Source organism: Diceros bicornis, chromosome 24 (genome assembly GCF_020826845.1).
Source record: "Diceros bicornis minor isolate mBicDic1 chromosome 24, mDicBic1.mat.cur, whole genome shotgun sequence".
Taxonomy (NCBI): Eukaryota; Metazoa; Chordata; class Mammalia; order Perissodactyla; family Rhinocerotidae; genus Diceros; species Diceros bicornis.
In genome coordinates, this window is record NC_080763.1 from 46,972,466 (window position 1) to 47,000,121 (window position 27,656).

A 27,656-nucleotide genomic window follows, 5' to 3' on the forward strand; every position below is an offset into this window, starting at 1 on the left:
AGTCGGGTGGACATCACCTGCGCCGCTACAGGTCTGCCCCGAGGCCGCGCCCGGGGGAGGAGCCTGCGGACGCACCTCCTCGCGGAGCGCGGCAGGTGAGCACGCGTGCGCAGTCGGGCCGTAAACAAGCCCGCCCCGTCCCCTCGGCCGGCCTCCGCGGGGCCGGCTCGCGGGTGGGAGGGGCCAGGAGGAAGCGGCGGGGGGAGAGCGAGAGCCCGGGACAGCGCCTGCGCGGTGGGCGTGATCCGGGCACTTAGGGCAGGATGAACGCTGCTTTCCAAGATGGCGACGGAGGGAGGAGGGAAGGAGATGAACGAGATTAAGACCCAATTCACCACCCGGGAAGGTCTGTACAAGCTGCTGCCGCACTCAGAGTACAGCCGGCCCAACCGGGTGCCCTTCAACTCGCAGGGATCCAACCCTGTCCGCGTCTCCTTCGTAAATCTCAACGACCAATCTGGCAACGGCGACCGCCTCTGCTTCAATGTGGGCCGGGAGCTCTACTTCTATATCTACAAGGGGGTCCGCAAGGTACCGACCCGGGCGTCGCCGGGGCCCGCCAGCGGCGTGGGCAGAGGCCGGGAGCAGGGCGGTGACAGCGGGGGCCAGGGTGACCGATAGAGGTGGCCGTCGCTCTTACTTTTGAGTGGGCCGGTAACTCCGCTGGGGTGCTCCTGAGGAAGGGGATTCAGGAGTGAGGAGGGTGGTGGCGGTGGTGTTTCGAAGGGGTGGGGGGCGGTGGGAAGGGGCCGTGGTGTGCGGGGTTCCGGCTGGGAGGCCCCAGAAGGGGCTGGCTGCCTCCCCTCCGGCAGGGTCCCTCAGGCTCTGACACGGCTGGAGCGGGCCTGCGAGTCCCCGGAAGAGGTGGGGTGGCCGTCGCGTCTGCTTAGACAGCCTCGCCTCCCGGGAGGGTTGGGAGTCTCGCTGTGGGTTAGAGAACAGGGGCGCGGGGCGGCTTGGGAAGGTCTGTAAGGCGGAACCGCGGCTGGGAAGCGGAGGACTTGAGACTAGGTCAGAAAGGACCTGCTCGGCACGCAGGGCTACTCCACCTGCTGCCGCACTGACACTTCCTAGGAGCCTCTCCTCCGATGTTAACACTTTCTATTTGCAAAAACATCCGAGGGAGGACGGCTGTCACTGTCTCTGCCCAGGGAACCTTCTCCTGAGAGATTGTTACAGAGGGTCATCTTGTCCCTTATAGTATGAGAAGGGCTGTCTACTACAGTTGGGAGGTCGAAATGATGTTTTCAATGAACTAAGCCGGTTCCGAGGGGTTCTCTGTGAGCGTGCCCAGATCAGTCTTGTCCAACAAGTCAGACTGTGTCCCAAACAGGGAGGGATATGCTTTAAAAGCTACTTTACAAGAACCATCCATCTTGGCGGGCGACTTAACAGCAATTCTGTGAAGCATGTAATCATCCTTTAAAAATCTCTCTTTAGAAGCAGCGATTTATTAGAGTTTTCTTTCATTGGCTACATAACTTTGTTCTCATTGAGAACTGCTTGCTTTTGAGATAAGTGGTCTTTGACTTGACTGTTGGAAGAGTGAGTACATTAAAACTCCACAGCACCTGGGCATGGGTTAAGGTGTTAACAGATTAACTTATAAATATTCGATTAGTGTGAAAATAAATTGTACATATCGAAGAGTGAACATTCTCTAGGATTTAATATATCCAGATCCAATAGGTTTTTGCTTGGTTACAAGAACTAAGGATGTGACAGTGGTATCTAAATGTAGCAAGTTGTCTCATTTATTCAAGGTGAATCTTTTTTGTTAGTGTTTATGAAGTGTGCTACTGTGTTTGAGGTATACTGTTACTGAAGGTAAATCGCCTGACTGACTTTTCTCTCTTATGGAATTCAGAAAGTATGAAGTAGTTAGTAGTCTAGGAGCTGAAGTTTTACTCCTTCTCCCAACTTGGTTACTGACTTGTTGGGTGACCTTGGCCGAGTTATTTAACTTCTATCTGCACCTCTTTGAAAAGAGACTGTTGTAGTCCACATGTTGTAATTTATAATATAATGACTGTAATGAACTTTAAAGTCCTGAAACACTCAGTAGATGTAAAATATAGTTAAAATAAGCATTAAAAGTAACTGTCAAAGAGGAAGCTGCTGTCTTGACATTGACACTAGGACTGAAAGGATTAGCTTTTTCTCTAGAAATAAGTTTAGAATGTTAAGTTATTAAAATTTATATAAAAATTTAAAAAGTGCTTAAAAACTAAATTTATTAGCAATTATTAGTGTAGGCATTACCTTTTTTAAAAAAAGGTTTGTTTTTTTGGGGGGGCCAGCCTGGTGGCACAAGTGGTTAAGTGCACGCAGTCTGCTGTGGCGGCGTGGGGTTCGCCGGTTCGGAACCCTGGGCGCGCACCGACGCACTGCTTGGCAAGCCATGCTGTGGTGGCATCCCATATAAAGTGGAGGAAGATGGGCACGGATGTTAGCCCAAGGCCAGTCTTCCTCAGCAAAAAAAAGAGGAGGATTGGCAGATGTTAGCTCAGGGCTAGTCCTCCTCACACACACACACAAAATAAATAATAATTTTATTTGTTTATTTATTTTTCCCCTAAAGCCCCAGTAGATAGTTGTATGTCATAGTTGCACATCCTTCTAGTTGCTGTATGTGAGACGCGGCCTCAGCATGGCCGGAGAAGCGGTGCGGCGGTGCACACCTGGATCCGAGCCCGGGCCGCCAGCAGCGGAGCGCGCGCACTTAACCATTAAGCCACGAGGCCAGCCCAATAAATAAATAATAAATTTAAAAGAAAAAAAAGTTTTTTTTGAAAGCATATTACTTCTGAAGCATTCTAGTGGCAAACCTTATCTGGATCTGGTAGCCCTGGTTTGCATCCTAAAAACAGATCTTTTGCCTGGAAGTATCATAATAGTGTTCTCCTTTAGTGGGATACTAGTCATTGAAGGGTAAAATCAGGAGAGCTTTTCAAAACTACACCAAGAAATTATTTTAAACAAGACAGAAACATGTAAATTTGCCTTTAGCTGCATGGTTTATTTGAGCACTTTAACTTTTTTGCTAAAATTTCATTTTCATGTGGTAATATCTTGTAAATACATTTGCATCATATGGTAGACATTTCAACTCTTCTAGCCATTGTAACTTTTACCAAGTTTTGTTTTCCATGAATGAGTTTGCATTTCTTTACTGTTATTTCTGAGTATAAGTGATTGTTTTTGTGACTCTTATTTTCTGATTTTAAAATAAAGCAAATAATTTTCTTAATCAAAAAACCAAAATTTACTTTTTGGGATTAGGAGTTATAAATCTATTTTTGACAGTTGGTCATTTTGACTATTGTTTTTTGTTTTTTCCATTTTTTCTTTGGGCCGTATAAAGTTTTACAACAATTATTTGGATCATTTAGGTCCTATTTGGATGAATACATTCAACTTAAATTTGCGTGTAAAATGAGTGGAAAATAGATCTGTTAAAAAACTTAAATCATGAACTGTGTGCTGTCATTCCTGAAAGGAAGTCCTGAGGGAATGGAGTGGATGAGGAGGTAGTCTAAAATCTAAGCTGAGGAGTGTAATCTTGGTCCTTTTAAAACATTTGCAGGTCAGTTTCTAGAGTTGGAAGGGACCTTAGAGTTTATGCAGTCTCCCTCCCTCAGAGAAAGCCAAGGCTGGAGAGGCTGTGCAAACCTATGTTACAATTTTTTCTCATGGTAAGGAAAATGACAAAACTGAATCTAAAGAACTGTATTAGTGAGAAGAGACTGGTCAAGCTTTTTGGTCACACAGATACCATGTACTACTGCAAGCACGTCAGAGTTTACCCCAGCCTTTAGTAATATATTATCTCATTGACTCTTGAGAGCAATCCTGTGAAGTAAATGAAGGCATCTTCTTTTCGCAGTCGAAGTTCGGAATGGGGTTTCTTGTGTGAGGAGATAGAGTTTTGTGAATTTATTTTGCTTAACTAAAGATAATATGAATGTTGGTTTAATACTGACACTAATCATTTCAACAAAGATTTGAGTGACTACCATGATAATAGTTATACTAGGCAAGGTGATGTGAGGTATCCAAAGATGAGTAAGACCCTGTGCCTCCCCCTGAAGAACTTTCAACTACTAGCTCTCAAACCTCTTTATAGCATGCTTTGTTTTCCTCTTTTTAATAAAGAGACTGGTTTAGGATAAAGATGTCAAAGGTAACTTGACTTATTGGATCAACCCTTTGATGTTATGGAAATCTGTTTTTACATAAATGTAAATTACCACCATTCATATCTCAGCTTAAACATTACTTCCTCAGCAAATCCTTCTTTGAATCCCCATGCTAGATCAGTTTTCCCTATTACATGTTCTCATAGCATCCTGTACTTTGTGTTTCTAGCACTTTTCTCAATTTGTAATTCTCTGGGTGATAATCTGACTGTCTCTTGTGTAAACAAAGCTCCCCTTGAATTGGGACCGTGTCTTTTCTGCTTTCTCTGTCTTCCTAGTGCCTAGCACAGTGTCTAGCATAGAGTAGGCCCTTACTGTTTATTTGTTCAGTGAATGACTGAATAAATCCATGTCCATCTATGTCATACTGTAAAAAAATCATTAGAAGCTGAAAAACATACTCAATTTTGGGCCCAAAAGTAACGGGTGTTTTTAGCAGCGCACATCTTTTTAAAGACATTTAAAATTATTGTTAGTAGGTACCAAAGTTAGCTTTCTAACAATTGGGAAATTGTGTAGCAAGAGACAATGAAGTAATGGAAAGTAACCAAATGGCACAGATTACTTTTGATCTACTTCTCTTAAACCATGTTACCTACCAGATCCATGTACTAACAAACAGCTTTTTAAAACTGTACTCAGAATTACTTAACCTTCAAGCTAAAGAACTTTACTTTTTTTTCCCCATCTTAAGATTCCAGGCCACAAACAGACTACACAGAGATGTTATTGAAGCGATTCATACAGTAGGTGGGAACTAGATTTACATGGCTCCCAAGGCCTTTTCAACTCTGAAGGTTGTATGATTCTGTGTCAATAATTTTTTTGTGTGTGTGTGAGGAAATTGGCCCTGAGCTAACATCTCTTGCCAATCTTCCTCTTTTTGTTTGAGGAAGATTGTCCCTGAGCTAACATCTATGCCAGTCTTCCTCCATTTTTGCACGTGGGATGCCACCATAGCATGGCTTGATCAGCGCAGTGTAGGGTCTGTGCCCGGGATCCAAACCTGTGAACCGTGGGCAGCCAAAGCAGATAACAGGAACCCAACCACTATGCCACCAAGCCTGCCTCGATAATTTTTTAATGAAAATAAATATATCTTTTTATTGGGAAGATGTCTTCATGTTTTGGACTTATTACCTACTTCTTGAATGGGAATTGGGAAGAGTAGGGTGTGTTGTGAAAGCAAGTTGAAAACACTGTGATTCTAGGTCTTTATGCTAGAAAAAGCTTTGTACTCACCATGCTGAGAGGAAGCTGGGGCCAGAAGAAGAGTCAGTTAATAACAGCTAAAATGATTTTAGAGCCAGAGTGATCCAGGAAAGTAATGGGTTGACTTGGGAGAGAATGAGCTTTCTGTATGGGAAATGTTCTCTTTGTCCAAGACTGTAGGACCACCTGTAGGTGACTGAGGGATTCATGCTTTATGTGGAAGGGTGAACTAGAGGCCCTTTAATGGTTTTTTCTCAGTATCTAGTTATAGATACTGGACTTCTCCCAGGGAAGGTCATGTTCACACCCTTCTCCCCATTTGTAATTTTCACACCTCTTTGTTCCCCATTTATAGTTTAGAAAAAGGCTTAGAAATCTAGAACTTTTTATATCAAATTTACTTTAAGAAATTTTGTACTTAATTTAGTAGGACACGTGGAATTGAGTGGAAACCTGTATTTTTTTCCGTTAAGGACTACTTAAGGACTTATGAAATATTGATAAAGATTTAGTTATTTAACTATAGAATCTTATATACTGAGGGGAAAGCATCTTAATTTATTACTTAAAGCAGACCTGAGAAACTTTCATATAATACCTTGGTTCTCTTGACCTTAAAGTGGAGAATGGTGATGAGATTTTGAAAGACTCCATGAGTGGATATGAGCAATGGTAAGAAACTCCCAGAATATGTCAGTGAAATCCATGAGATAGTCATGAATGTCATTCTCTCAGCAAATATTTATGGAGCATACCTACCAGATATGAGGTACTGTTCTAGATGCTTGGTGCAGACAAGGTGTCTGCCTTCAAGAAATTCGTCACCTGTATTTATCATCATTGAGTTATTCTAGTGACTTAATTTATTTAAGTATTTATTGTGATCTGGTAGGGAACTTGAGCAAGAATCAAAACATAGTGGATTTTTATCACTGACTAGTTTGGCTATATACCTACAGAACCTTGTTTTAAAAATAAATGTGAAGATTTTTGTAGTCTGGTATTTGATGTCTTAGAGAACAATTTTATTTATATTTCAGTGAGGCTAATTTGTACAGAAATATGAAATGTGGTTCTCTGGTTATTTAGGAGTAGGCATCAAAAATAGAAATAACTTTAATTGGTAGACATTCTCACTTTTAATTTTCAGGACATTTTAAATTATCTGAGAATATCAGTGACAAGTTACCTTATTCTCTGAACATTTGGCATCTATTTTTTATAATAGAATATAAGGTATGTCTTTTAAAAAAATAATCTTCATTCATCAAGTGTTTATTGCAGAAATGTACAAGGCACTGCTGTCTATTGTGGGTGATGTGAAGGTGAATAAGGAAGGACACACTCCTATTTGTAAGGAGCTTGTATTTTTGTACTGATAATTATAATAGAAAGTAGAAGGTGTGTGCTTTGCATATGGCATAAGCAATACAAGCATCAAGTGGAATTAAGGAGTAAAAGTGAAGTGGAGAATTGCTTCTCTGCCTAGTAGGAGAAGAATATTGAGCTGGATTTCAAATAGATGATTTGCTGCAAAATGTTGTGTACAGATCACATTTTTGTAAATTTTAAAACATGTAGCCTTATATTTCTAGTTTCAGAAATGCTTTATCTTCATTTCTGATTGAGCTTTAGTTGGCAATTGCTCTTACCTTTTAGCATTTTTCTCAATTTCACAGCTTCTCTGCCAGTTGGTAATTTGTAAATTGAGTAATGTTTTGCATTGTCAATTCTATTTTGTAATATGGATTTTTTTTTTAAAGTAGGGTATATTGTACTAAAAGCAGCCAAATCAATCTGTACTATATCTTGTTTTGTAGCAGTAGGAAAATGTACTTGAAACTATAGATTTTATAAGAAAGAAGCAGTCATTCATGAGGAAGGAATTTATGAGGTTTTTATGTTTTAAAAGTAAGAATAGGAATATTTTAACATATTCTCAAGTAACCACATTGTAGATTATCCTTGTGACCTGAAGCTGTTTTTCCTTTAGTTGGTTCACAGCCAGCTCACTGCTGTACTGTGCTTTTTTTTTCTGCTACAGCATAACTGGTACAGTGCTCATTCTCTACTTAGTTTGATCATCTTTTCAGAGGCTCTGTCTTATCTTAATGTTTCATTTAATAAATATTTGAGTGGTTTTGTGTGAAAAGCAGTGTACTAGACTATGGGAAATCAGAGAAGCATGAGATATGATCCCTGACCTTGAGAGGATTATCATCTAACCAGAGGCAAGATATTCACACACTCATTCATTCTATCAAGATTTATTGAGGGCCTGCTCTATATTGTTGTTGAGACAGAATCTCTGCCATCAAGGAGTTCACAGTTCAGTGGAATAATAAATGGCTTATTTATTCAACTAACATTTATTGGACCTGTAGGCCCAAAGACAAATAGGACATAGTCCCTAGCTAAAGTGCCTATAATCTAGTGGTGAGATGAACAAGTGAATAATGGTGAGATGTGCAGACTCACCTCTGCACGTGTGACACATCTAAAATGTGTCTGCTATTTTATTGTTGACTTTTGCCAGCTTTACTACTGTATGCCTTGGAGAGGGTCTTTTCCATGTTGATATATTTAGGAGATCTATTTATTTCATTCACTGGTATTTCCAGCTCCTTCCCCAGGTTTGGGAAGTTCTCAGATATTATTTCTTTGAACAAGTTCTCTCTGGGCCGGCCTCGTGGCTTAGTGGTTAAGTGCACGCACTTCGCTGCTGGCGGCCCGGGTTCGGATCCCGGGCGCACACTGACGCACCGCTTCTCCGGCCATGCTGAGGCCGCGTCCCACATACAGCAACTAGAAGCATGTGCAGCTATGACATACAACTATCTACTGGGGCTTTAAGGGAAAAAATAAATAAATAAAATTAAAAAAAAAAAAAAAGTTCTCTGCTCCTTTGTCCCTCTCTTCTCCCTCTGGAATACCTATAATCCTTATGTTGGATTTCCTAATTGAGTCCGATATTTCTTGGAGCGTTTCTTCATTTCTTTTTAGTTTTAGTTCTCTTTCCTCCTCCATCTGGAGCACTTCTGCATTGCTGTCCTCAATATTGCTAATTCTTTCCTCCATATTGTCAGCTCTGATGCTTAAGGCTTCCAGATTTGTCTTTATCTCCTCTATTGTGTTTTTCATCTCTAAGATTTCTGATTGGTTTTTTTTTTACAGTTTCACTCTCTTTTGTGAAGAAACTGCTGATTTCATTGAATTGTCTGTCTGTGTTTTCTTGTATTTCATTAAGCTTTTTTATGATGGCTATTTTGAATTCTCTGTCATTAAGGTTATACATTTCTGTGCTTTCCGGGTTGACTTCTGGGTGCTTGTCATTTTCCTTTTGGTCTGGAGATTTAATATATCTTTGCATGGTGCCTGTCGGTGTTGGCTTACTTTTCCTCATAGTGAAAATATATGGTCGCAGTTTCCTCTTGCTGCTGCTGGGTGGGGGTCAAGGGCTATGTATTCTGGCGTGCCTCAATTTGCAGGCACTGTTGTCGGCCCCTGGCTGATCTGAGGCGTGGCTGAGTGGAGGCTGCTGGGGGGGAAGCACGGGAACGGCTGGAGCGTGGGAACAGCTGAGACTGGAGCACAGCTAGGCCGAAGCAGCTGGGGCTTGGGTGCGGGTGGGTTGAAGCAGCTGCAGCTGAAGGGCCACTGGACCAAAGAAGCAGGGGCTGGAGCGCCGCTGGGCAGAAGAAGCTGGAACTGGAGTGCACTGGGCCAAAGAAGCTGGAACTGGAGTGCACTGGGCCAAAGAAGCTGGAACTGGAGTGGGCTGGGCCAAAGAAGCTGGAACTGGAGTGCGCTGAGCCAAAGAAGGAAGAGCTGGAGCGCCGCTGGACAGAAGAAGCTTGAACTGGAGTGTGCTGAGCCAAAGAAGGAAGAGCTGGAGCGCCGCTGGGCAGAAGAAGCTGGAACTGGAGTGCGCTGGGCTGAAGAAGGAAGAGCTGGAGCGCCACTGGGCCAAAGAAGCTGGAACTGGTGTGCGCTGAGCCGAATAAGCTGGAACTGGAGTGCGCTGGGCCAGAGAAGCTGGAACTGGAGTGCACTGGGTGGAAGAAGGAGGAGCTGGAGTGTGCTGGGCCAAAGAAGCTGGAACTGGAGTGCGGTGGGCTGCAGTTGCTGGCGCTAAGTCAGCTGGAGCCTGAGCACAGGCCAAGCCAAAGCTGCTGAAGCCAGGGGTTGGGGGGGACAGTCAAGCCGAAGGAGCTGGGGGCGGGGCATGGTCCAGCCGAAGGAGCTGGGACCGTGGCAGGGTGAAGGCGGGGAAGCGGGGGCCCTGGCTTGGTCCAGCCAGAGCAGCTGGGGCTGTGGCGTGGTGGGGCCTGAGCTGCCGCTGCCTCTGCCTCTCGTGCGGGGGCACAGGCTCGCCTTGGTGCTAGTCCGGCCCGGCACCTGGGGGCCGCTGCCTGTGGGGGTGGGGCGGTCATGCTGCCCCTGCTGGTGGGGCCTTAGCACCTGGGGGCTCCTGCCTCTGGGGAGGGGGCTGAGCTGAAGCGCCAGTCAGGTGGGCCGGGTGGGGGAGGGGCACTTACTTTCCCCTCCCCTATCTCAGAGGTTTCTCGCCTTGCTGTTGCTCTCTGCTGTCCTGAGGGGCTAGCTTGTTGCAACTGCCCTTGCAACAGTTCTGCTCCCTCCATAGGGGGATCCCCTCGGGCTGTGAGGGGTCTTGGAGAGTGCCGGTTTTCACGGTTTTCACGTGGCAAGCCACCCCTCCTCCTCCTCTGAGAGCTGTGTGGTCTCAGTCTCTGGGTCGCAGTCCTTGGGGAAGGAAAGGAGCTCCTCTTACCTCCTTCCATTTCCTTTGGGGATTCCAGCACCTCTGTCCTCGGGTGTACGGCTGCCTGGGTGCCTCAGACATCCCCTCTGTTGTGTGAATAGCTTCTGTTGGAATATGAATGTCCTTTTTGTTGTGTCATAGAGGGGGAGAGTTCAGTGGGGGAAGATCACTCCGCCATGATGCTGATGGTACTCTTGTGTCTGCTATTTTAGACAATATTCACTTATTAGGGCTTCTTAATCTGAATAGAATTTAGGGAGTATGTCAACTTATATGGGAAAAGATATTTTACATCTTTATTTTTACAATCTCTAACTGGATTTTGACATGTCCTGCAATGATGAATATTGGCAACAAATCACAGTAGTAACAGACCTGTGGCTATCACCAATGAAAATCACAGATGTTTGCATATCACATTATGGTTGTTGCAGCTAAATCAAATATCATTTACACCCATCACTACTTTGAAATTACAGTGGTTAGTGGATCTGCTACTAGAGTTTGTTATTCAATGTGAGATAAAGAGACTTTTAAAAATCCTAAATTTGTTTAATATAGTATAACTATTTTAGTATAACTGATCTCTTTTGTAATCTTTTGTATTTAAAAATATAGTCCATGGCACAGAAAGCGTAAGCACCCTGAATTAGGTAACTCTTGGCTTATCTTCTTTAGTGTCGTATGTGTGACTGAATGTAAGGAAGGTGACTAGTTTCTTCTGTCCTGTTAAGTGAAACTTTTAGTTCCATGAAGCGGTCTCTGTGGTACTTGTGGTGGTTTTTTATTCAGCAGTCGATTACCTAGAATTCTAAGTTGGCCATGCCCAATTCTTAGTTGGCCATGTGCTTCTTTTCTTTTTCTTCCTGGTCATTCTTTTGCCCTTGCTGCCCTAGCTAGAGGGAGGAATACAAGAACTACTCTGCAAGATTGACTTGGCCCATTAGGTTCAGATAGTATATGACTACAATGTAATGTTATCTCAATTACAGTGGGAACTCAGGCTTCAGCAAGGTGACATCTGAACTGAATTCTGATGGGTGAGTGGGCTGAAGGGGGAGAGGATTCTAAAGCAAGAGAACCAGAAGCCCAAGGCCTAAGGATGTGGCATTTGATGGCTCCGTCTGAGACTCGTGTGCTGCACTGTGAGGATTGAAGCTTCTGTAAGGTTTAGGAGAATAAGATTATCTTCTTTAGTGGTGATCATTTAAATGTTGGCTATATCCTAGCTTCCAGAACTCTTAGTATGATTTTTAAAAAGGTTTTTTTTAAATGTATTTTCTTTCTTTTGGTACTACTTGTGAGGTAATGTACTACATTAGTACATTATCCTCTTTTAGGACTCTTAGTGTATTATCCTCTTTCAGGACTCGGTCATCAGATTGAATCAACACCACCTCTCTCTGGGTGCTCATCACCTCCTCCATTTCTCAGTGATTTTAGCTCCTGCCTCACTGCAACTCTCTCCAGCATACTCTTGTCTTAAATGCTATGATTGATCATTATAACCCCCTTGCATACACTCTCAGTTCTAACCCTGGCTAAATCAAATCCTAGAGCAAACGTGTTGTTACTTCCTCCATTTTTAAAAAAGAAGGAAAAAAACCCTTCTGGCCCCGACCCACTCTCTATGGGTCCGTTGCCTGGGGCAGCTACTGCCCTATTTCTAGCAAAGTTCCTCTAGTTGTTGAAGATATCTGGACCCTCAAAGTGTGGTCTGCAGACCAGCACCTTCAGCGTTGTCACCTGGGAGCTTGTGCAGAAGTACAGAATTAGGCCCCACTCCAGACTTAAACAGAATCAAAATCTGCATTCTAAGAGGGTCCCCAGGTGATTCATGTGCTCACTAAAGTTAGAGAGGCATTGGTCTTCACTCGCTTTCTCTAATTCTTTGACTGACTCTTCAGACTTACTCCAGCCAAATTATTGTACCTTCTTGCCATCTATTTTAAGGGTGCAATTCAATGATTTTTAGTAAATTTATCAAGTTGCACAACTATTACCATAATCTAGTTTTAGAACATGAGGGATTGTTTTTAAATTTAATTTTGTGTAAGTTCCAGTTATGCTAGATGAATAAATTCTAGAGATCTGCTGTACGACATAGTGCCTATAGTTAACAATATGGTATTGTGCACCTCAAAATTTGTTAAGAAGGTAGATCTCACGTGAAGTGTTCTTACCACAAAAAGCAAAACAAAGGGACACAAGGAAACTCGGAGAGATGATGGATTTGTCTGTTACTTTGATTGTGGTGATGGTATCATGGGTGTTTGCATGTGTCCAAACTCATCAAACTGTACACATTTGATATGGGCAGTTCTTTTTTTTTGTTTTTGTGAGGGGGAGCCCTGAGCTAACATCCGATGCCAATCCTCCCCCCTTTTTTTTTTCTCGAGGGAAGATTGGCCCTGAGCTAACATCAGTGCTCATCTTCCTCTACTTTATGTAGGACGCCGCCCCAGCATGGCTTAACAAGCGGTGTGTGGGTGCGCGTCCGGGATCTGAACCTGCGAACCCCGGGCTGCGGAAGCAGAGCGCACACACTTAACCGCTGCGCCACCAGGCTGGCCCCTGTGCAGTTCTTTTATACCTCAATAAAGCTGTTAAAAATCAATTTAATTTTGTGTTTTACTTATGTAAAACTTGTACATGGTTCCAACATCAGAACTATAAAAGAGGGTTTTATATTCAGAGAGGTCTAGCTTCCATTTCTGTCCTCCCCCCTCAGTTCCCTTCCTCTCCCTATAATCATTTTATTTGTGTTTGACTCATCCTTTTGTTCTTATAAGAATAAGATGATATTGGAACAGAAATTTGAAGGATTTCAGGGAGCAGTGTATGGTATTTTGCATCTTGTTTTTTTCTGCTTAATGAGATATATTGGAGATCTTTCCATATTAGTAAATGGAGAGCTTCTTCACTTTTTCCTACAACTGCTTTATACTCTCTGCTGTGGATGTACCATAATTTATTTAACCAGATGACTTGATTGTTAATCTTTTTTTTATTACAAATAATGGTGCAGTGAAGAACTTTGCGTGTGTATTAATTTGTACAGAGGGAGGTTTATCTAGAACTATTTCCAGAGGAGGTGCTACTGTATCATATGGTAAATGCATATGTATTTTCGATAGATATCATCAAATCGCCCTTCAAAGGGAGGGGTTGTACTATTTTGTACTCCGATGAGAGCACCTGTTTCACCACAGCCTCGCCAACAGAGTGTGTTGTCAGACTTTTGCTTTTTTTTTTTTTTTTTTAAGATTTTATTTATTTATTTTTTCCCCCCAAAGCCCCAGTAGATAGTTGTGTGTCATAGCTGCACATCCTTCTAGTTGCTGTATGTGGGATGTGGCCTCAGCATGGCCAGAGAAGCAGCGCGTCGGTGCGAGCCCGGGATCCGAACCCGGGTCGCCAGCAGTGGAGCGCACTCACTTAACCACTAAGCCACGGGGCCGGCCCTCAGACTTTTGCTTTTGATCTGATAGGTGAGAAATTAGTTTTTTATTGTTTTTATTTATTTATTTATTTTTAATTGTTTTTCCCTTGTGATGAGTGAGGTTGAGCATCCTTCTATATAGTAAGAGCAAAATGTCTTTCTTTTTCTGTGAACTGTCTGTTTCATATCCCTTGCCCATTTTTCTTTTTTTAAAGAGGAGCTCTTTATGTAATAGGGAGATTAGTCCTCTGTCTGTGATACAAATTACAGATTTTTTTTCTTCCCAGTTTGTTCATCTGTCTTGTAACTTTGCTTAGGAGTGTGTGTGTGTTTTTGCCATGAAGAATTTTCGTATTTTTTGTAGTTAAATTTATAAATTTGTCAATTTTCATTTATACATTTTTATAAATAATTTTGAGCCACAGTTTTATTATTTGTATTAACCAGTTGCCATTCTCCAAGGTTTAAATAAGAGGGAAAAGATTTACGTTTTAGTATTTGAGAATTAGGTTTAACAAGTACTTTTCTGGAAGCAAGAGATAAACATTGGAATGTGCTGTAAAAGGAGCTAGTGGACAGTAATTCACTAGTGGTTTTTAGGATTTAGCATACCTTGACTATATTATAATGTTAGGGATGTTTTGGTTTGCAAGTAACAGGAAACCCCAACTCAAACTAGTTTAAACTTTAAAAGGGGATACATTGGCTTGTGTCATTGAAAGGTAAGGTGGGCTTCAGGCATGGTTTGATTAGGGTGCCAGCTCTGTTCTGCCAAGATTCTCTTGGTTCTGCTTTCCATCGTTTGTCAACCTGGCTTAGCTGGCAAAATGGTGGTAGAGGTTCTAGGCTTCACATTTCTGTACCACATGGACCAGAATGAGAGCCAGTATCCAGGATGATAATGAACAGCTCTTCTAGTTACTTTCTCAGAAGAATAAGGAAGATTGTTCCCAGAAGCCCCCAGCAAACCTTCTTCTTTGACTCATTGCCCCAAATTGGATTACCAGCGCATTCCAGTGGCCAAGGAAATATTATGCACTGGTTAATGTGAGTCTTGGCTAACCCACACCTTTAGCAAGGGGATTGGATTATACAATACCCTGTTTGTTCTGGAGCCCACTCTGGACCTGCAGTGTGAGTAGATACCAGGCAGGAGAATAGATCTATAGATAGATACTAGGTAGGCAGCCAAGACATGCACACTACACTGAGGGTCTTAGACTGGGCTAGGTATTGGGGACCCAGATTTAATAGACACAATTCTTTCCTCAAGAGAAGAGCTCGTGGTGAGATGAATCAGTAAAGCAGGAAATGTGTATTGGCACATTGAGCACGGCTTGGGCTGCATCCTACTCCTGCATGGTTTAGAAACTCCTCTTTCCTTTACTCTTGCTCTTTGACTACAGTGAATGTCCTCCCACCTTTTCACACAGTGTTGGAATTTTTTATTTGAATCTCTGTCTCCTCCACTAGCCTGTGAATCATGAGAGCAGAAACCGTCTTATTCATCCATATTTGTCACAAGGCCTGTACATAGTAGGCACATTGTGTTCAATTTTAAATAAATGAATTGCTTGAGATTATAGTCCTCTAAGGATTTACTTGAGTAAATTAGATAATCTTTCAGAATCCCTGTCACAAGCCAAGTATGGTGAGTGTTAGTTAGCAAAGCTTACAGAAGTAGGCTTGCCAGCCCCTTTTGCATTGGTTGAGAGGCTCTTAGAAATTAGTCACAACCTCAAATCTTGTGCTGTTAGAGTTCTTTGGGACTAACCCAGCAGGAGGCTGTCTAGTGTCTTGATTGCCTAGAGTGAGCTTTGTTTGGAAGCTACATCTTCCTTATCCTGGTGTCTTGGAAAAAAGTGCTCACACTCTCCCTTCCCGTCCCTTCTTATTTCTTTCTGCTTAATTATAGGAATTTTACAACTCCTTACATTGCTCTTTTTTTCCCTCTGGATTTTGGAATAGGTGTACATGTGGCTATGAAGATTGGGGGTAGTATTAGCTCAGCTAATTAAAAATGGTGGTTATGTTCAGGGCTTTCCTTGATGTAGCGGCAGTTTGCATTTCCTGGAGAGCTCAGAGAAAGGGTGCAGGAGGAGCTGGAAAGGCTTCGCAGATTCCTGACTGCTACATTGCAAAGTGCAGCGCTAGACTAGGCATAGGTCCATTTGCCATTCTTCCTGGTGTTTCTTTGGAGCCTCTCTCCTTAGACTCTTGCTGCCTTTCTCTTTCTTTCTCACATCTGTATTCTGACTTCCTGGCCACCTCTGCTCATTGAAGACTTGGGTACCTGCCTCACAGCCTTCCTTTCCACTCCAGTTGCTGCCATCATCATGGGTAGTTTCAAATCCACCACATGACCCATCAGGCACCTTGGCTCCTTGGTTTCTTGGCTTCCATGTTCACCCCCAGTGACCTTCTTTGGTCCACCTCTGGCATGCTCTCCCATAGTGACACTCTGGGTCTTGTCATCAGCTGAAACAGCTTCAGTTCCAAAATTACTAATTTGGATAGAAACAGTTGTCCTTCCGCTGCAATGTGACCTTGGTTCCCACTGCTCTAGTTTCTCCAGGATACTGGTTACTCAACTTCATGCTGCCAAATCCATTGTACACCATGCGGCACACAAGTTCCTTGACCTCTCAATAGCGTTTGACACAGTTGATCCTCTTCTCTTTATTGAAACACTCGTCGTCAGATGCTTTACTTTCTACCTTTCTGGCCCACGTCTTTCTGGCCACTCACTACTTCACCTCCTTTGCCAGTTCCCTGTCTTCTACCTAGTCTTTAACTGGATTTCCTTATGACAGCCCTATTCCCTTTGCTTTTCTCACTCCCATTGTAAGTCTCGCACTCTATCTGTATCTTTTGTTACTAAAATTGTTTGTTTATGCCTTTTCTCCCCCCAAGGGAAAAGTAATTATTGCAATAAATGAATCCAGTGGATATTCCCTTGAAAGCACGACTCTGTGTGTTAGGGCAATTAAAACTTATATTCCGTGTGCTCTAGCAGAGTTCCGTCTCTGTCGCTGTCAACTCTACATCTTCCTTCTTGAAAGTGACTTTTGCCAATTCCTTCTCCCGGTCTTGTTGTCTTTTGCTGTCTGGACCATGTGTCTGTGATCGTGGGTGTGGCCATCTGCTGGTTGAACTGTGGGTCCCCTCCTCTGCAGAGCTGTGAGCTGCTCCAGAGCTGCTGGGGCACTCAGGTTTCTGCCGCTCTTAGGCAGCTGCTGGGCTCAGTCACCAGCTTGAGCTTCACCCTCTCATTCATATTTTAATTTTTTCTTGAACAGACTTGCAAGAGTTTGCCAATTAAAATTTTATTTCAAAGAATCAGTTACTGTTTCTTTGTTTTCTGTTTTGGTAATATCTGTTGTTATCTTTATTTCCTTTCTGTTTTCTTTAGGTTCACTCTGTTCTTTTTTTAACTTTCTCAATTGAAAACATAGGTTTTTCAGCATTTCTTACTTTTTAATGATGTGCCCAAGGCTCTAGAATTCCCTCCAAGTATTGCTTTAACAGTCTCTCGTATGTTAGATATATGGTAATATCGTTGTCATTAAGATCTAAATATTTTATTTCCATTTTTAGTCCCTCTTTAACCCTTAAATTTCTAAGCAGGCATTTTTTAGTTTCTATTCGTGGTGTTTAATTTTGTTATTGATTAGCTTATTAGCATTGTATTGTGATAGAATGTTTTTTGATATCAGTTATTTGAAATGTTGATGAGATTTTTTCTTTGTGATCTAATTAAAATGTTCCATGTGGTTTGTGTGTGTGTGTGTGTGTGTGTGTGTGTGTGTGTGTGTGTGTGTGAGAGAGAGAGAGGAAGATCAGCCCTGAGCTAAAATCCATGCCAATCCTCTTTTTGCTGAGGAAGACTGGCCCTGAGCTAACATCTGTTGCCAATCCTCCTCCTTTTTTCCCCTTTTTCTCCCCAAAGCCCCGGTAGATAGTTGTATGTCATAGTTGCACATCCTTCTAGTTGCTGTATGTGGGATGCTGCCTCAGCATAGCTGGACAAGCAGCGCGTCGGTGCGCACCCGGGCCGCCAGCAGCGGAGCGCACACTCAACCGCTAAGCCACGGGGCCGGCCCCTCCATGTGTTTTTAAAAGAATGTAGATCCTCTGTCAGGCTCAGGGTGACATATCTCTGTGTGTCTGATCAAGTTTCTAATGCTGCTCACATTGTCCATATCTTTACAAGTTTTTTGACTGCCTTATTTGTCAATTTCTGATAGATGTATTAAATATCTCACTGTGATTCTGGACTCGTCAATTTCTCTTTGTCACTTTTTGCTTTATATTAAATTCACAATTGTTCATCTTTGTGGATTGTTCTTTGTGTTGGGATACTATACTCTTCATTATCTCTATTTTTGCCCTAAAGTCTATTTTCAGCATTGGAAAATCAATTTATTTTTGTTAGTATTTGCATGGAATGTCTTTCTGTCCCTTATTTTCAACTTATTTATGTAGTTTTGTTTTTAATGTGTCTTTTTGGTCCTCTTAAATGTTTTCTGTTTCGTTGGTATCCTGGACACTTCCCGGACACTTTCTTCTCTTCTACCTCTCTCCCTCCCTCCACCTATTTTCATTCTGTCAGGAATTCTACTTGATTTTATCTCCAAAGGAGATCTTGGATACATCTGCCTTTGTTTTCATTGCCCTCTCTCATCTCACCTGGGCCTTCTGACTTCTGCTTTGCTCTTGCTCCTAATTTATTTTCTGTACAGTAGCCAGAGTGATCTTTAAAGTTGTGAATCTGATTGTCACTCCAGGCTTAAAATCTTTCAGTGGTTCTGTTACATTTAGCATTAAAAGCAAAATTATTGACATGGTCTACTAGGCCTTGCATGAGCTGGCCCTTTGCTTACCTTATCATCTTCTCTTCTCTTTACTATGTCTTTCTGACTCACTGGCTTCCTTGTAATTCTTCTAACAAGCCTTACCCTTATTGCCACAGATTCTTCTTATGTGCTGGTTCTGTTGCCTGGAATGTACTTCTACTCCCCACCCCTTCACCTGTTTAATTTCTATTGCTTCAAATCTTAGCTCATATGTCATTTTTGTGCAAGCCTCTTACCCTGACCCCTAGACTAGATCAAGTCTCCTGTTATCCTCTACTGGGTCACTCTCTAGCACATGTCATGATAATAATAAAATTTGAATTTGAAATTTAGTGTCCTTCTTCTCCCTGCCCCATAAACTAGATTGCACTCACGAGGGCTGATTTTATCTAATTCATTGCTAAATTCCCTGTGTCTAGCTCAGTGCCTTTGATGCATTATAGGCACTCTGTAAATATTTGAATGAATGGGTAAATGTATGTGACTTTGTCATTTGTTTATTGACAATGGGTAGATTACTGTAGTAAGCATATTGTCTTATATGTAGTTGGTATTTGATTAAATGAATCAGTCTCTCTGAACTTTCTTGTCTGTTTTGTGAGATAATGTATTTAAAGAGCAGCAAGCTATGTGTACCCCATGTCTCTCTACCTTAATCCGCTCTTTCCCCTTCTCCCATACATACTTCTTACCTTAGCACTGGCAACAGGGAGAGTCTTGAAAGAAAGCTGAGAAATCTCTTCAGTTTAAAAGGTTTTCTTAGAAGGAAAGTCTGCTAATCATTCAGATCACTAATAAGTTTGCCCTGTAGGAATTTGTCCTTCATTGGCGACAGTAAAAGGGAAGATTTTTCCCCCTTAAAGTTAAAAGTAGGGTATGTTTATGGTGGAAAATTTGGAAAATTCAAGGAAGAAAAAAAAAATCCCGTATCGCACAGCTGTTAATATTTTGGTGTTTTTCTTGCCAATCCTTTTTTGGTGCTCAGTCATATATTTTAAGCATAATTTAGGTCCCTAGTACCTAATACTGTGCCTGGTGCAGTGTAGATGCTCGTTAAGTATTTAGAGAATGAACTCAGGTATGTGTTCTTTTCAACTTGAAAATCTTCTGCAGCTTCCTAATTTAGTGTATAGATAAGCATTGCTTTTTGTTGATGGTGTTCATAACCTATTTTAGAGTAGTTGAGCTTTATATGAAGGTGTGATTTTTTTTTTAATGAACCTATTAGATCATTGTGGAAAGTTGCATGGGCTGAATACTTTGGAGTCACCTGTGACTTCTTTCTTTTTCTCAGTCTACTTCTAATCCTTCAGTAAAGCCTGTTGGCTCTGTCTTAAAATATGTCTAGAATCTGATCACTTCCTACCTCCACCACTACCCCCTAGTTTAAGGGAGGATCATCTCTCACTTGGATTATTATGGTGGCTTCCAAATGGGCTCCCTGCCTCTACCCTTGTGTCTTACAGTCTCTGGTGGCAACCAGAGTGATCTTTTAAACAATATAGAGCAGATCGTATTTCTCCACTGCTTAAAACCTTCTAATGCTTTTCCGTATCAATTTTTTTTTTCTTTCTTTCTTTCTTTCTTTCTTTCTTTTCCCCCCAAAGCCCCAGTAAATAGTTTTATGTCATAGATGCACATCCTTCTAGTTGCTGTACATGGGACGCGACCTCAGCATGGCCGGAGAAGCCGTACGTTGGTGCGCGTCCGGGATCCAAACCCGGGCTGCCAGCAGCGGAGCGCACGCACTTAACCACCAAGCCATGGGGCCGGCCCTCTGTATCACTTTTAGAATAAGGTCTAAATTCCTTATTATGATCCAGTGCCTTCCCTCTCCCCAAACTCCCAGTGTGATTTGTTACCACACTTCCTCGTACTCTCTCCATCCTGTTCCTTGAAGAGGAGCCCACCGAGCACATTCCACCCTCAGAGCCACTGTGCGTGCTGTTCCTTCTGACTAGAATCCTTTCCCTGGGTTGCCACAGGGCTGGCTTCCTCACTTCATATCTCTGCTCAAATGTGATCCTTCAAAGAAGTTTTCTGTTACCCCTACCCAGCCAGGTACTACAATCACCCTTCCACCTCACCTCAACTCCCTTTTCCTAACTGATTTTTCTTCATAGTTCGTACCACTCTCTGATACTCATTTGATTACTTGTTTATTGGCTATATCTCTCCTAAAGTCTGCAAGAGAAAGGATTTCTCTGTCTTCATTGTTGAGACCCCAGTGCCTAAAACAGTGCTTGGCACATACAGTAGAACTCAATAAATATTGGTTGAGTGGATAGTGAGAGGAATTTGTTATCTCAAGTAACTTAGTGAGAAAATCTTCATTTAGGACATAGGTATTATGGTTTCTCATAGGCATATTTTATTTTTTAAATAGGTAATAAATTCACATGGTTCAAAGCTCAAAGGGCATGGAATGAAAAATCTCTCACACCCTGTCCGCTAGCAACCCTGTCCCCCTAGCCTTTCTGTTCCCCGCCTCAGAAGTAACCAGTAAAGTTCTTGTATATATTTCCAGAGGCGGCCTATGGTCCTACACACAAAATCACAGATATATTCCTCTCTCCTTTAAAAAAATGCAAATTTTGGGGCCGGCCTGGGGGCATAGCAGTTAAGTTTGTGTGCTCTGCTTCCGCTGCCTGGTGTTCACGGGTTCAGATCCTGGGCACGGACCGATGCACTGCTTATCAAGCCATGCTGTGGCAGGCATCCCACATATAAAGTAGAGGAAGATGGGCACAGATGTTAGCCCAGGACCAATCTTCCTCAGCAAAAAGAGGAGGATTGGCAACAGATGTTAGCTCAGGGCTAATCTTCATCACACACACATGCACACACACACGCATGCACACACACAATGCAAATTTTAACATCTATACTGTTTTGCACCTTGTTTTTTATAAAATTTATTTTGGAGATTATTCATTGTCAGGTGTAAAGAGCTTCTTTATTTTGTTAACAGCTGCACAACATCCCATTGTATGAATGTACCATAGTTCCCCCTTTGATGGACATTGCAGTTTCCAGTCCAGTCTTTAGCTGTTACAAACTATAATGCAATAAATAACCTTGTACATATATCATTTTGCCATGTCACTAGTATATCTGAGGAATAAATTCGTATGGGTGGAACTGCTGGGTCAAAGGACATGTGCGTTTGTAATATTGATAGACATAGTCAAATTGCCTTCTACGTGTTGTGCCCATATATACTTCTGGCACAGCATACTATTATTTGATCTTTGCCAATTTGACAGATGAATAATGGTGTAATACTGTAGTTTTGTGTTCTTGTACTATGAATTAAGCATCATTTCATATTTAAGAGCCATTTGTATTTTCTTTTCTGTGAGTTGTTTGTGTCCTTTACTCATTTTTCAACTAGGATTTTGGTCTTTTTAAAAATGAAAAAAAAATTTTTTTAAGTGACTTGGTAGGAGCTCTTTATGTGAATTAGCCCTTAATCTGTGAGTTGAGTTGCAGACATTTGGTTCCATTTGCCAGTTGACTTCAGATTTTGCTCATGGTGGTTTTTTCTAGGTAGAAAATTATTTTTTTCTATAGACAAACATATTAGTCTTTTCTCTTATGGCTGTGGGTTTTCGGTCATACTTAACCCTCCTAACTTTATTTTTAAAAATCCTCTTGGTTTCTTCTTGTACTTCTGAGGTTTTGTTGTTTACATTTGATATCTCTTTGATATGGCTGAGATTTATTCTAGTTATAAGATGTGAGATGGGGTTTCACTCCCCCCCTTTTTTGGGGAGGGGGAACAATCAGAATTTCTTGATCTTTTATGTCTTATATGGAAAATAATCTGTCAGCAGTTTTCTGCTGACTTCTGACCAGTGGGCCATGTCCTGTGTATTTTTCAGTATAAGTCGTGGTTATCTTTATCTTGCCACTGCTGACCTAAAAAGAATGATTGAAATACAACCTGTTGGTGAGCATTGTTTTGAAACAAATTTCGTAGAATTTTCAGTTGGTAAATAAAGATGGATAAGATTAGTAATAAAAGGTGCAATGATAGCTAATTAACATTGTGTACTACATTTAAAGAACATGTTTAGTACATTATATAAAACTAAAGAAATAAGAAATTTTCCTCTCATTTGAGTGACATGTTTGAGGTCTCGTAGCTCCCTTGATTGATGCCTGGTAATGCCAAATTAATAAAAAGAGTAGGGTTTAATGGGCTTGATTCTCATAAGCTATATTTCTTATATCTAGTAGACTCCCTTTGTGGGCCATCATCTTGCAGAATGAAAGTTCTGAAGGTCTTGGCTATAGTGATAGAGGGTGTTTTGGGGTCACCTGCATCAGGATCAGTGATGATCCTTCACTGGTTTTACTCTTTTCTTCCTGTTTTCATGCCACTTAGCCTGTCCTTACCTATTGTCCCATCTCTGCTTGCAGTTGCCCATTTTTGCCATGTGGCTGACTTGCCCGATATATGTAATCGTTCACTTGACTAAAACCATCAAATCCAAGCTGAGCCTAGTAAGCAAGTTAGCTTTCCAGTGGCCTCTTCAAAATCTCTCTGTCACCATTTCTCATGATGAGATTCTCCCACACAGATATTTAACTGGCCAAGCTGACACCTTGTTGCCCCTGCACACTTGTTTTGTCGGACTGTCTCAGTGTCTCAAGTGCCATCCCACATGCTTGCCTGTACCATTGCCTAAATATTTGACTACTTACATTTACAAAAACTGTCAGGCTCCCTTTCCTTCTCTCTTCCCTTACAGCAATGGTGCTCTTATGTGTGATCCTCAATGAGCAGCATCAGCATCTCCTCAGAAGTTGTGGAAATGCAGATTCTGGGGGCCCTACTCTTGACCAGCTGAATCAGAAACTCTGGGGGTGGGGCTCAGCAATCTGTGTTCAATTAACTGGCCAGGTGATTCTGATCTGCTAAAGTTTGAGAACTACTGCCTTATAGGATCTAATTCAGGGCTCTCCTCACAGTAAACACTCAGTAAAAGCTTACTGGCTATTTGTAGATTTTATTAATAGCCATTGATTAATTTGTATATCATCACAGCTGCCATTTATTCAACACCTACTGTGTGCTGGGCACTAAACTAGGTGTTTTCACATGCATTGTCTCATCCTTACAAACAGTTTGCAAAATAGGTAGTGGCATTTCCCACTTTATATATAGATGAGAAAGGGGAGGCTCTGAGGAATGGGGTAACTTGCCAAGGCTACGCAGCTGGTAAGTGGCAGCGTGAGATTTCATCGAGGTCTGTCAGACTCCAAAGCCTGTGTCCTTTCTAGTATACCACACTGCCTGTCATAGAAACCCTTGTTCCCAAAGAGGACATGTGGCTGTCATGTGGTCATATAACAAATGGTTGTAATACCCATATTTCTAGATTTCCCCCATCATATTCTTTTTTTTTTTTTTAATTTTATTTATTTTTTCCCCCAAAGCCCCAGTAGATAGTTGTATGTCATAGCTGCACTTCCTTCTAGTTGCTGTATGTGGGACACGGCCTCAGCATGGCCGGAGAAGCAGTGCGTCGGTGCGCGCCCGGGATCCGAACCTGGGCCGCCAGCAATGGAGCGCGTGCACTTAACTGCTAAGCCACGGGGCCGGCCCTCCCCCATCATATTCTTAACCCCATCTACTAAGCAGCAACATTTCAGCTTTTTTAAAAATAGAAACAGACTATTTTATTGCCTTTTCTTAATATTCATTTATTTACAGTATGTCAGAGAAGTGGAATGTAAAAAAGGCTTTGAGATCATAGTCTAACATTTTCACGCACCTAGTCATCACATTATATGTGCTGCTCAGTATTTTTGTCTCAGAAATTAACTTGTACTTTCATTGAGGTATAAATTGGTATACTAGACAGCTCTGACCTCTGAACTCATATTATTTTTACAACTTTAAAAAGTTATGCTACATTGAATTTAGTAAAATCTTAAGTGGTTGGAAAAAGTAATTTTGCTGGCTTTGCTTTTTAGTCCAACTGTGTTATGAAAGTGAAGTGAATAAGTATCAGCAGATTGAGCACTGCTTTGACCCAGGGGACAGTTGTCATCTCTGGTGATGGGAGAGGGCTTGTCCTTTAGGCTCTAGGGGCTTCTTCTTACCTCTTTGACCTTCCTCCCTTCTTACTTTCAACCCCCACCCCCACCCCCCACACACATTTATACACACATGCATTTTTGGACAGGCAACTAAATAGAAAAATATATTTATTTTTAAAATGCCTGTGAGGAATCAAATTCTTGTTTCCATGCTAACTTACTATATTTCTTGGCTTGAATACATTTAACAAGTATAAAATGATATTATTTACTTAGTAATGATAATAGCTAATACTTACATAGCACTTTGTGCTGGCAGTATTCTAATCATTTTACATATTTTAACTTCTTAATCCTCAAGCACTGTATATGGTAGGAACTATTTTATTATCCCCATTTGCCCGTTTTGTGGAAAGGCAAATAACTTGTCCAGACTCCCAGGGCTAGGTACTGCAGAACCCGAACTGCATCCTGGTTCCATGGTCTGTGCTCCTAACCACTCCTCAAAGTGAAATGTAGATTTTCAGTCAGCACTTTCTCTATAACATGTTGCTTTACACATTTGAAATGGTACACCATTCAGTGTTTTTGTTTTCCTGGGTTAGGACCTGTGTGGAGGATGGGATTGACGTGTGAGTTCACAAAGAGAAATAATTCAGGTCCTTTAAAAATGTTAAATAATTGAGTTGTTTGCCAGGGACTCAGGCATGAGAAGCGTATCGTGTGATGAAGGCAGGTGGCCTTCTGGAATAGGACAATGCTGGGCTCGAATACCGGCCTCACAGTGCCTTTCTCAGCATCGTCTTGCACTAGGACAGTCCCTGGCTGGTTCTCTGGGCTTTGCCATTCTCTTCCTCCTTCGGGTCCTTGAATGTGCCATGGTTTCTTGCTGCCCTGCATGCACCTATGTGGCTTGAGGTCCGAAAACTTGGTGAGAACAGTACTCGGACTTGCTGTGGACAACAATAAAATTTGGGGATGTTGCGTTATTGAGTGTCTCTTCAAATTTAATGACAAATCTACTTACAGTACTCTACTTGGAGGAGAGGTCAGAAGATCTTTCTACACCACCCTAAAGACTGCTTTTTGGTTGTAGCCAGGTGCTGCTTTTGGGACTTGCTGGTATTTGGAGTTTCAGCCTTTGTCGTAACCATATATACCTCCAAGCTGAGCTGCTGGCCTGCGTTTCTTAGCTTTCCATATCAGCGCAGCCTTGCTTAAAATTGCTGCCTGTTTCTGCTATCCTTCTTGTATTTGCATACAAAATTTGCAAACATTCTGCTGGCCAGAATTTTATTAGTGGGCATTTGGCTCTGGTGCAGAGGGAAGATTTTCCAGAAGGGAGTCAGCAGCTTTGGAAAGAGCTGTGGGAGTGAGCTTTGGCTTTAGTTGCTCAGGACACAGCCAGCATGAGAACTTTGAGTTATCAAGAGGCAAGCAACTCCCTTCTCCCTACTCAGTTCTCCCTACTCCCTTCTCAGCCTAGAGAAGGCTGGCATCAGTTAGAACATACCTGCGAACTTTGTGCCAACTAAATGAGTGTCATTTGGTTTATGCTAAGCTTAATGAGTTTTGCAGAGTTTTCTGTATTTCTTTACTCTATGTTATAAATAATATAATTTCAAGTTCTGACAACTAGTTATTGTCTGATGTGGAAGCAAGAAGACCACAGGTTAATGGAATGGGGCTTTAGGTTAGGTTACTCTAATGCTTTTCCTGAGTTTACTGGGTATATTGCACTTAGAGGGACTAAAACCAGAGCTCCACGTTTAGCTGCGATGTGAATTGATTGTACGATTTTAGGCAGTTTACCTCTTTGGTCTTAAGTTGTAGCATCTTGAGAGCAGATTTGACTTTTGTGTGTGTGTGTGTGTGAGGAAGACTGGCTCTGAGCTAACATCCATTGCCAATCCTCCTCTTTTCCTGAGGAAGATTAGCTTGGAGCTAATGTCTGTGCCCATCTTTCTGTGTTTTGTATATGGGATGCTGCCACAGCATGGCTTGACGAGTGGTGTGTAGGTCCATGCCCGGGATCCGAACCTGCAAACCCCAGGCCACCGAAGCGGAGCATGTGAACTTAACCACTGTGCCACCAGGCCGCCCCCAAATGTGACTTTTTTTAAAGCTCCTCTCCAACTCTGTCCTTTGATTCTATGAATGTAAGACTTATGTTACCTACATTCATATAAGACCATTGTATATAGAGATTTATTATAGAATTATTCACACTGGGAAATGAGTTGCTTTTTCAGTCCACTTCTTTGTGAATAGCTTTATATTTAACTTTTTAAGCTAGTAGTTGCAAGTTTTTAATTATGTATGTTTTATTACATGAGATAATGAATGATAAGTGCTTAGAGTGAAGCAAATGTGCAGTTGTTGCCAAATGTTAACTTTTGGATTATGGTTGATTTCAGCCTTCAGTGTGGATCTGCTTATTCAGTTCCAAGCTGGTTGGCCTGCTAACCTACATTTAAAATACAGTACTGTTCCCATTGAGACTACGAATACAATACTATCCCTCTTGAGCCTAATATTTTTATGTCAGGCCTCAAGATTTTAACTTTTAAGTGCTAAAATGTTACTGAATATAGAAAAACATTGCATTGTGTAACCCTTTTAGCTATTTCTTCTGGGTTGAGGATAATGTAGGATTGAGTTTTCCTAGAATCTCTAGAAAAGCATGTGATTGATGATAAATTCTCAGTTCAATTCTTGTGAGAAAGATGGGGATTCAATTTTAGATCTACATTAGAGGAAAATTGGAAGGTAAACTTGGAACAGATTAGATTTCCCAAAGAAGACTCTGGGAAAAGTTATCTCTGTTTGCCACTGTAGCAAATTAGGAGCACACAGTGAACACTTCTAACACTGTAGAACTATTTGAAGAGTGAAACAATAGAATCAGCCATGGCTTCCTTATCTGTCCCCTGAGTGGTTGGCTTCTTTAAAGAATTTTCCTGTCCTTTCTCATCTCATTGAGTGACATCACTGGTGCCACAGAAACATTAATAACAGACTCCAGCAGTCCTAATTGGTGTGAAACTTATAATTTGGCCAGTTTGAAATATATCACCACCTGTTGGTGATAGATCATCCTGCTCCTGCATTTA

At 41.8% G+C, this 27,656-nt stretch overlaps 1 protein-coding gene across 7 annotated transcripts in view; it reads left to right on the forward strand.

Moving 5' to 3' along the window:
* The first annotated feature begins 240 nt into the window (after window positions 1-240).
* The window catches only part of WDR20 (WD repeat domain 20), a 66,666-nt gene continuing 39,250 nt past the window's right edge, over window positions 241-27,656 (forward strand). For 2 of the 7 annotated variants that reach the window (XM_058567727.1, XM_058567726.1), the window contains exon 1: window positions 251-531. In XM_058567727.1, coding sequence (XP_058423710.1) covers window positions 283-531 — 249 coding nt within the window. In that variant the 5' untranslated portion in view covers window positions 251-282. Of the gene's footprint in view, window positions 532-27,656 lie in introns of all 7 variants that reach the window. The other 5 variants (XR_009223767.1, XM_058567728.1, XM_058567733.1 and 2 more) reach the window with 4 other exon arrangements.